We start from the raw sequence: 11279 nt of genomic DNA, 5'->3' as shown, positions 1-11279 counted from the left end.
AGACGAGCTTCTTTCATGTAACCCTTCACATTCAACAGAGACTGAACAGGCAGATTCGAAGGATTTATTTCTTTGGAAATGTTATTTTAAATACAATTAAATCAAGTTTTTTTTCGGTAAAACTAATGAAAAATATAACAAAAATAATATTAAAAAAATATATATTTAAAAAATATATATATTTTTTAAATGTTTTTAAATATTATTTTTTAGAATATCTTAGGCCCTCACAGAGGGCCTAGAGGGCCCTGACGGCTCGCCACTGGTGTTGAGTATGGCGTGAGTGTTACATGTTGTGTTACATGTTGTGATCATGGATGCTGCCCCTCATTTCTGTTATGTGATTGTGATGTGCTATATGTGACATGTACTGTATGTAGTAATGCGTGTTGTTTATTGTTCTCTTTTATCCTCTCTTATCCTTTCGCCTGTATCTACTTGTCTTTCATCCTTTTTATTTTTTTTTATTTTTTTTTTATAACTAATGCTGTTGATATATTGTGATTTTAAGGGTGTCTATTACCATCTGGCCGGGGACAACAGCTGGAAATTAGCCATGTCGGCTAAAGCTGCTCCATTTACTGTTTTTGTGACAGTTCATTGATGGGGACTGTCCACGACACTATAAATAAATAAACTAAACTAAATAAACTAAACTATCCAGGCAGCAGGAGCAGGACCAACCACAGCCTGTTACAGGATGAAGTGGTTGGGATTCCAGCGGTGGTGTGAAGAAAGGAGTCTAGAGCCTCTATCATGTACATTGGGCTCTACTCTGTCCTATTTACAGATACTGGTGGACAGGGGGCTTGCTCATTCCACAATTAAAGTGTATGCAGCAGCCATTTCGTCCTGCCATGAGAGATTTGACGGCAGGTCAGCCTTCAGTCAGCCGCTTATGAGGCGGTTTTTGCAGGGGGTCAGGAGACAGCGCCCAGTGGTGCATGCCTCCTCCCCGCAATGGGATCTGCCGTTGGTGCTCGAGGCTCTGGTCACAGAACCATTTGAGCCTCTGGAGCTCTCCTCCCTGAAAGCACTGTCATTGAAAACAGCTTTGCTGCTTGCCCTGACTTCGGCCAGGGGAGTGTCCGAGCTGGCCGCTCTGTCGGTGCACCCGAGTTGCCTTTTGATCCGGGGTGACCGTAGCGGGGCGACACTCAGACCGAACCCCTCCTTTGTTCCCAAGAACCTAAGGAGTTCGTTCAGGTCGAGGGCTATACAGTTAAACGGCTTTATTCTTCCACCCCATATTGGGGACAGGGAGGCTAAATTGCACCTCCTCTGCCCAGTGCGTGCGCTGGCATGTTATGTAGGGCACACGACTTCCATTAGGCACCGAACAGCTGTTTGTGTGCTTTTAGGATGGTATGGCCGGTAAAGCTCTGTCCAAGAAACGCCTGACAGGATGGCTCTGCGAGTGCATTTCACATGCCTATGGACAGGCGGGGAGAGCCTTCCCACTCTCTCCCCACCATGCAGGGCTTACCGTGCAGGTGGGGAGAGCCTTCCTCACTATTTTCCATGCACACTCTTCACGAGGTAAGCGTGTCTGAGTGTGCTCTATCAGCCAAGTAAACCGCGGCCCCGACTTCTCCACGGTCACAGCCGGAGGAGAAGAAGTTGCGGTGCAGTGGCTGCCTGTGCTTATATAACTAGGGTTACAATACGTAACCCCCCGTTCATATACGGAAAACTTGGCAAGAATACTGGGATCTCAGCGATACAGGAAGGCATCTCTACAGCATCCAGAAACATGTAGGGGTAGGTAAAAGACGAAGCAGGAGCCCAAGGGAAGAAAAGGTCATTACCCGATTAAGAATAGGACACACAGGACTAAACCAGACACTCAGAGCCGGATTTCGGCATAGGGGACATAGGCGGTCGCCTAGGGCACCAGATCTGGGGGGGCGCTGCGCTGGTAGCTCTGGGAGGGAAAAAAACATTTTTGACCGTTGGTGCTCATCCTAATTTTCGGCCTTGATGTAACAACATTCATAATTAAAGGGGACCTATCATGCAAAATGCACTTTTGTACGTCTTTTATACATGAATATGTGTCCCCGGTGTTCCAGGGAACTCACCAAGTGTCAGAAAACACAACCCTCTCTATTTTCCTCCATACCCAAATCTCTAAAAAAGGGGCTGCAACGGATCTGATACAGACTGATCCAGATTTGAACACTTCTATGACGTCACAGAAGTGGCGCTACGGCTATTGGGCCAACTCTCCACCTATCAGGGGAATGTGGGGTTGGGCCACGGCCGGCCATTGCCGCTCGAAAGCGCTGGAGACGCTGTAGTACATATGCCAGGCCTGTAAGTGGTGCTGTAGTCTGCCACAAAAGCAGCGAAGAAGACTTGGTTACCATGGTTACCCTTCTGTTTATTCTCCGCTGTGGCTTTCTTTCTCCCTCCTCGAGGCAAGCGTTTGCTCCTTCTGCTGCTTTAATTCAATGCAATCCCTCCCCGTCGAGGCAAGCACTGTAATTCTCTCCGGTTAGTCCACCAGCAGATGACAAACACCCACCTCTCCGCCTCTTTCAAGGAACGAGGGGACCGTGCGGCAGAGTTTCGGTTTCAGTTTCTTTCGCCGGTCAAAATCTTCCGGACAAAATTAGAAAAGTGCCGGTCAAAGGTCTTCTTTGTTATTTATTGAGCTTTAAAACAAATGAATAACGACTCTATATAATAAAACACGGAGGACGGAGATCTCTTTTTCTCCCCCTCTTCTGACAGCCCAGCAGCTGATCAGAGCATGGCTTCCCTCTCCTGCAGGGGGGCGTGGTCAGCTGCAGCTCACAGAGATCAGCCCCGTAGACAGCAAACAGCAAATAGAGCGAAATGAGGCATGGCTAAAATTCATGATCTGTTTGGTATTTTGAAAACAGAAACGTATAAATATACCTTATATAGGTATGGCCCTACAATATATCATTTAAATATAGCATGATAGGTCCACTTTAAGTAAATGTAACACCCTTTTCACCCCGGTTACACTTTTCATTTGCCCTGTACGATGGGCGCTGTAAGTGATGAAAGTGGGGGATGTTGGCTTATCAGGCGCCCGCAGCTCACAGCCAAAGTGCGAGTGAACGTGGGAGCGAGCGAGGGAGAGAGAGAGGGCGCGCGGTTACCGGCGCTGTTGTTATTAGCACCTGGTGCTAGCTGCGCTAACGGATATAAGAAGAAGATGTTTCTACAACCAGGGTGGAGGAGAGCTCTCTCCTGTTAGACTGAGAGGCTCAGTGAGGTAAAGGACTCTGAGTGTTTAGATAGTTAACTTTAGTCTAAGTCAGGGGTGGGCAATTATTTTTTCCATGGGGCCACATGAGAAACTGAAAATATTGTGGAGGGCCGGGCCAAAAGGCTGAACTCAATTCTGCATAATATTAATTGTATTTCTTTATAAAAAGCAGTAAATAGCATTGTTTTGACAAGCTGGTAAGAGTATATGTTATAGTTAAGCAATGAAAAAGTGAGGTTGCCTTACAAAAAAATGTCATTTATTAAATCAAATTTCCCAAAACAATGGTAAACAAAATGAACGTTTTTCACCATTTGTGACTCATATTAGTGAACATTTTCAGTCACATTCACTCAAACACATTTTGAGTTTCATTTACTGTTGGAAAGAGGTTCTTAGCATTCTAAAGACATCACAATATTGTCTTTGTACTCCAAATATTAAGCAAGATACATCATATTGAACTGTCACTAAACATCACTGAACTGTGATTTTGAGAAAAAGGCTTCCAAAGAAAGTGTCCCAGTTCACTGCTAGTTGGTGCCTTTACATGCCAACATTTGTAGTCTAACCACCTCATTTGGTGTTTTTAAGTTCTCTTTTCTTGTTCAGTGAGAGAAATCTAGTCTCTGCTGGGCTTTAACGAGTGCATCAAAGTCAGGTTGAATGTCTGAGGTGGAGATGCGAAGCACAGCTGACAGATGATCATCAGTGAGAGAGGATCTATACCTGGATTTCGTAAACTTCATAATTGAAAATGTTTGTTCACATATGTATGCGTGTCCATGCACTCGTTTACCTCCGTGAACAGATCGCTCCCTGTCGTCGTCCCTTTCATCGACCGCATTGCTGCCAGCTCCTCCGTAATCTTGAAGTCCGGTGTTATCCCGCGGACGAATACGAGTAACTGGGCTGTGTCGCGGACATCACAGCTCTCGTCCAAAGCCAAGGAGAAAAAGTCGTAACTTGCCACTTCACGTTGCAGCTGAAGCTCCAGATTCCCCGCAATGTCCTCGATCCTTCTAGTCACGGTTCGCCTGGACAGCGGGACTTGCTCAAATGCGGCTTTTTTTTCAGGGCATATTAGTGCTGCAGAGTCCACCAAGCACTCTTTGACAAACTCCCCCTCCGAGAACGGCTTACTGTTTTTAGCAATTTTGTGGGATATCACAAAGCTGGTCATGGTTGCTGCATCACTGGATGTGTGAAGCTTGGTAAAAAAGCCTTGCTGCTTTTGCAGCTTAGCTAGCAAAGCTTCCGATGTCCGCGCCCTTTCAGCGTCAGTCAAGTTTTTATATTTCTCCGCGTGTTTCGTCTCGTAATGTCGACTCACATTGTACTCCTTAAACACGGCGATCTGCTCCCCGCAAACTAAACACACGGTTTTACCTCCGACTTCAGTAAATAAATACTTAGCAGTCCAATTTTTGTTGAAAACCCTGCATTCAGCATCTACCTTTCTTTTTTTAGCGGACATTTTTTTGAGGGCTAAAGTCGTCTTGTGACAAGGATCCAATAATGTGCACGTCTTGATATACGTATTGCGTCATTATGCACGTGAATAAAAAACAACTTCAAAATAAAAGCAATGCAGCTTTAGTCCATGCATGAGGTAAAGTTAGAAAATATGTTTATTTTGTAATTTCCAATTAGCCTTACACGGCCGGTCAGAGTCAACCAAAGGGCCGTATGTGGCCCGGGGGCCGTACGATGCCCAGGTCTGGTCTAAGTTATCTCTAGAGATTTTACCCCCGTCAACGAGCACCATCGATCAAACAGTCCCTCTTTCTCACGGGCGAATTCCACATAAGCTTGTGAATCATTCTTTTTAAAACTACGAAAACTCTGACGATATGCCTCTGGCACCAGCTCATAGGCGCGCAGAATTGCTGCTTTTACCTGCTCATAATCCAGGCTAACCTCGTCAGACAATGCAGCATACACCTCCTGAGCTTTCCCCGTGAGAACGCACTGCAGCATAACGGTCCACATACTGTATGCCTAGGCCATTTCAAGGTTGTTGCAACCCGTTCGAAAAGAATAAAATAATTATCAATGTCTCTCTCATGAAACACTGGGATAAATCGGGTATATTTACCCACATCAAACTCATGTGCAGGCAACAACTGCTGAGCCAACCCAGTCTCACATTCAGTGGCGAGCCGTCAGGGCCCTCTAGGCCCTCTGTGAGGGCCTAAGATATTCTAAAAAATAATATTTAAAAACATTTAAAAAATATATATATTTTTTAAATATATATTTTTTTAATATTATTTTTGTTATATTTTTCATTAGTTTTACCGAAAAAAAACTTGATTTAATTGTATTTAAAATAACATTTCCAAAGAAATAAATCCTTCGAATCTGCCTGTTCAGTCTCTGTTGAATGTGAAGGGTTACATGAAAGAAGCTCGTCTGGCCCTCTCTGCGATTCACAGAGGGCCCGCTATAGTAACTGAACGAGAGAGTAATGTCAAATGACAGTACAATTGACCAATCATATCTTCCCTCTAAATGGGTGGGTTTTATTATCGCGGACTTTATGACAAGTTCCGCCCGCTGTGAAACTTTTCTTGTTTCCATAGCAACAACAACTTCCTGTCAACAGCGTGAACTCGCCTTCAAAATAAAAGCATGCCAAATTACACTTAAGACATACAACTGCAACGAAAGTAACAAACACAATGCAATATCATTTTCAATGTCAAAGAACACAAATTGGGTTCACAGGTGTTGTTTTGTGTGGTAGAGGGTCGCTGTCATTGATGCGTTTTGCACCCTGGGCCGTTGTTTTGATATTCCGCTGAAGTATACGCTGTGACGTAATAACTCTTTTTTTTTCTTTTTTTCGAGGGAATTGGTGGGGGTCAGAGGGCTTAGGTATAAAGCTCACGGCTCGCCACTGCTCACATCTAAACGTGTAATAACTACGTTGGTCCACAACTTGGGACGTAGTATTTCTACAAAAACGCCTCTGAAATTGTAGGATCCCTACGTTTTTTTTCACCATTCATTTCCAATGGCTGGCGTCTATGTCACGTGATCTTCAACTTTCTGTCCGCAGAAATAAAAAAACATGGCCGATCTTCGTTTTATTCTCGGTAGAAAATGCCTATTTTAAGGTTAGTTTGGCCATTAAAATGCGTTTTGATGTCATTTGATGCGAGAAATATGAGTTGTTAATTCAGATTATGTGTGCAGTGGATGTACATGATCTTTAGTTTGCTAGTTATTACGAAGAATACTTCAGGAAATTCTGTAAATTATTGATGTGTGCTGATTCTCTCGCGTCCAGGAAGAAGTTTAAAGATTAAGAGACAAATGAGTCTCTGTAAGGGTTCAAATTGGTTACTTTAATTTATGCAGCGTGGTAGTGAAACAAACAAAGGGTAGTTGGGGAGACAAAAGCAGATGTTGTCCCGCAGCTGGTACCAAGGCAAGAGAGTGAGCACACGTTGATTCTCCCGCTTGCATCTCTCCTTCGCTCCTCCTCTCTGGGGGCTGTGACGTAGGGGGCCGCCTATGGGGGTTATTCCCTATCTTTATTCAAGAGCGTGGTATTTAAATTTGAGAGCATACTTTATTGATTTCACGTTCAGATTATGTATTTCTTTCCCTCAAACCCTGTCCTCACACTCAAATAGTGCCTGCTTGCACTTAGATTTGCTCTGCTTCTGCTCAAACTGTACGCTTGCACTCAGATATATTGCTGCTTACAGATTTCCTGTGTTCCAGCTTAAAACCTTCTCCTCGCACTCAGGCTGTTTCTGTGCGCTCGTGAAATGTCTGCTCTCAGATTTCTTCTGTGCGCGCTCGGATCTTTTGTGCAACAACCCTGTCAAAATCCCTCAACCAATAGGAGGCCAGTTGTCCTTGCGGGTGCGTTCGCTTTACTTATCAGAGCGTCCCGTAAGGGTGGTTACTCTTTGGTTTATAAACTACCGCCCTCCACGGCTTTATAACATAACATGTACTTCACTTGTTTAATTTACAACTTTTAGGGGGGGGAAGCACAGTTAGTATATATATACCAGCACCTTACATAATAGCTACGTTCTGTGGCGGACTGGGACTAAAAATCAGCCCGGGAATTGCTCGTGAATTTTCCAACCGGCCCCACTTCTGTACCGGACGTCCCATGTCCAACATGGAGCAAAGTCAAGGACCCCAAGTAAGTTTTTTATTTTAATGGTACTATTAACGTTAACGTTACTTCCTTCAAATGTATTTGGTAGTCATATTTGCGGCACATCTATGATAATAATTGGCTTGTACGTTACGTGAACACTGTTGCTAGGCAACTGACAACAAAATGTGTTTCTTATTTCATTGTTTAGGAAAAGGGAAATATACAGTTTTCTTCATGTCATTTTTAATGTAAGATCATATGTTGCCCTCACTACATTTGCACAAATGCACAATAAATTGTGTAACATGAACTGTACCTATATTTATTGCCTACTTTTCCTACAGAACCTGCTTAGACGTCATATCTTGGAGAGATTGCAAAGCAAGATGCAGTACGTGGTCAGCCGTACTGACGTCGACCTCGACTATCTTGATTTCATGTGCACCCATGAATTAATACTCATTGACACATTGGCAGAGCAGATAGAATTGCCAGTGAATATAGTAAATGCCCTTAGAGAACTGTGTAACCTGGTTAGACGTCAGGTGGAAAATGAGCAACATATTCCATCTGTTGAGATACAGGCAGTGCAAGGGGCAAGGGGGCGACCCAAATTCCTCATTCAACAGGACAAGTTACAGGCCTTGATAGACACCCAGTTGCCCATACCTTGCGTAGCCAAACTGCTGGGAGTCAGTGAAGTTACAGTATTCCGTCGAATGGCGGAATACTGTAACTTCACCCAGCAGAGAAACCAGGCTTCTTGCCACCTCTTCGATGGTGCTTCTCTGTAGGTGTAGGATTGTGCATTATTAATAGGGATGCTCCGATCAGGGTTTTTGTTTTTTTTACCGATCGCCGATCCGGTCATAGGGTGGGTGGGGGCTATGGGGATCTTCCATTTAAAGTGATGTTTAAAACTTAGTTAATGGGGCTCATTTTTATAATGCTTCAGTTTATATCGTAACGGATCGAAAAGTTCAGATTCATTTTTCCATACATGATGCACTTCCACAAACAACAACCAACATAATTATTACATTCAAATGAAGTACATTATTCAAGTTTACATTAACTTTGGATAATAACACGGGAGAAATAAACGGAAGCGCTCCTCTCTCTCTCTCTCCCCTGACAGCCCGTCAGTATCTCATGCAGCTCACTGATCCAGTAATGAGAGACCGTCACCCGACAGTTAAGAATAAACATATGTATACCTAGTTTATGTTGTTCCAGGGGTAGGCCTTTATAGAGACCACCGGTGACTTACTATCTCATTATAATGACTTACTATCTCATTATAATGACTTACTATCTCATTATAATGACTTAATATCTCATTATAATGACTTAGCTATCTCATTATAATGACTTACTATCTCATTATAATGACTTAGCTATCTCATTATAATGACTTAGCTATCTCATTATAATGACTTAGCTATCTCATTATAATGACTTAGTTATCTCATTATATTGACTTAGCTATCTCATTATAATGACTTACTATCATATAAGAGCAATTTTTAAATTAGCTTTCATCCCTTTACACCAAAGCAACAATAGCAAGTGTGTGGGACACACTTAGCTGAACTAATGGATACTATAATTGAAGACTACTTTAGACGCGGATTCACAAATAAGGACATTTTAGTGATTTTGGAGGAATCACACAATATTAAACTAAGCCTACGGACACTACAGAGGAAGCTACAAAAGAACAAGCTTTGGCGGAGAAAAAATAAGACAAATCGTTGTGATGAGGATGTGTTTCACCTTTGAACTAATGTCTGAGCACAGCCTGGCAAAGTCAGAGGATGTTTATGAAATTACGGACCTCTATGTAAAACTTCGACGAATGATTATTGATGAGCTGGGGGAATAGAGTATGGTTTTGTTCTTTGCGAAAAATCGCCACCTTAATAGGCCTACCAGTATACCAATATGCTCTGAAATATTCATTGTATCCTAAATGTAGGCCTGCAGGTACAGTAGATACACTTTGCAAAGTTTGCAGGCTCCTTCGAAGTTGCTCTTGTTACCAGTCCTCTGTCCAAGGGCTTGATTGTGACAGTGACTGCATGCATCAGTCAAAGTGTGCATGGTAACTCTATAGTCTGTGGTGCTGAATAGTACATTAATAGGTAATCTTCAACAGGGTGTTTTAGAAGATCATGCAATGTAGTGAGTATCAGTTTAATAATGTCCATATTATTCCCAATATGTAAATAATGTTATTTAATGTACTCTTTTGTATCAATGTATGCACCTTTTTTGGCACACAGCACACAGCTAAGTCATTATAATGAGATAGTAAGTCAATATAATGAGATAGGTAAGTCAATATAATGAGATATTAAGTCAATATAATGAGATAACTAAGTCAATATAATGAGATAGCTAAATCAATATAATGAGATAACTAAGTCAATATAATGAGATAACTAAGTCAATATAATGAGATAACTAAGTCAATATAATGAGATATTAAGTCATTATAATGAGATATTAAGTCATTATAATGAGATAGTAAGTCATTATAATGAGATAGTAAGTCATTATAATGAGATAGTAAGTCAATATAATGAGATAGCTAAGTCATTATAATGAGATAGTAAGTCATTATAATGAGATAGCTAAGTCATTATAATGACTTACAGGATTTTTAAATGTCTTTTCCTGTGGCGCAAACAGGCTTCCATAGCATACCCCCGGACCCCCTTAGAGGATGTGATGTTTGCCTTTTTGATGTATCTATGTCAATACGTTTCTGTTTTTGTAGTGTATTTGCCTTTTGTAGAGATTTTTCATTTTATTCTTTATATATTCTATAGGGGGGGCACCAGCTAAAACCTCGCCTAGGGCAGCAAATTGTCTAGAACCGGCCCTGCAGACACTCCACATAATTGGCATGCACCCCACTGGACTCTGTACAGATTGACAGATTGCAATAAACCGGAAACTGTCAAACATGTCTTAATAGACTGCCACAAATACGAGAATTAGAGGAGAGTGCTAGCTACTAAGTTAGCTAACGAAAAACTCAGCCTTACTGTGGAATCGGCTAGGGACATCAGAGGAAGTCTTTAAACCGCTGAAAAAAATCTTTAAAACAACTGGAATTATAGAAAGAATTTAGGTTTAATTTGTATCAAATGTTTTTGTTTTATTTATTTTTATTTAATTTGCATTTATTTATATTTTATTTTTCCTGCCAATCTACTGCTCCACACTCCAGTCCAGTAGGTGGCGGTAATGCACCCATGTGTTGGTTGCCAACCGCCAATAAACCCATAGAAGAAGAAGAAGAAGAAGAAGAAGATCCTGTACAGTAGATGGCAGTATGCACCTTAAAGGTTTCTGCCAAACCTTGAATATATCGAGAGAAGAAGAAGGAGCGGGCCTTTGTCCCGACATACAGCGTGTTTGCAGTGTTGCAGTCATCAGGACGTTTAGCTGCGAAAGGACTTCTACCCGGTACCGTCGGCTCCTCGCGTCAACATGGTGAAATTATCAGCAGAGTTAATTGAGCAGGCTGCTCAATATACCAACCCCGTGAGAGACAGAGAGCTGGATTTACGAGGTAAGCGAAACGATATCGCCACTGCATATCACCTCTTCATAGCTCATGTAGTTAGCCTACTCGTGCTTTACGCGGGACTCGCGCCGAACTCCATTCAAAACCTGATTAGTACCTGTTCCTTCCGATATGGATGCAACATTGTATTTGATACTTACTAAGCATGATAACATAGGCTGCTAACATAGCTTGCGGTGTCCTGCCGAGTTCTACCAGGTCAACTGTTTACCTCGCGCACAGCGGAAACTAAAACCAAACACTACAATTGTTTCTAAATAACTTTACTGTTCAAATCCCATATATGATGCTTTCTGATTTCCTTAAGT

The 11279-nt window shown here is 42.2% G+C and overlaps 1 protein-coding gene across 1 annotated transcript in view; it reads left to right on the top strand.

Annotated features, from left to right (window-relative positions):
• The first annotated feature begins 10745 nt into the window (after positions 1 to 10745).
• snrpa1 (small nuclear ribonucleoprotein polypeptide A') overlaps positions 10746 to 11279 on the top strand; it is a 9010-nt gene continuing 8476 nt past the window's right edge. The window contains exon 1 of the mRNA XM_034140991.1: positions 10746 to 10956. Within this exon, the coding sequence (XP_033996882.1) occupies positions 10875 to 10956 (82 nt within the window). The 5' untranslated portion in view covers positions 10746 to 10874. The remainder of the gene's footprint in view (positions 10957 to 11279) is intronic.

The sequence above is a fragment of the Trematomus bernacchii genome, unplaced genomic scaffold (genome assembly GCF_902827165.1).
Source record: "Trematomus bernacchii unplaced genomic scaffold, fTreBer1.1, whole genome shotgun sequence".
NCBI lineage: Eukaryota > Metazoa > Chordata > Actinopteri > Perciformes > Nototheniidae > Trematomus > Trematomus bernacchii.
The sequence above is the reverse complement of the archived record's forward strand: the minus strand, read 5'-3'. Positions and strand labels throughout refer to the sequence as shown.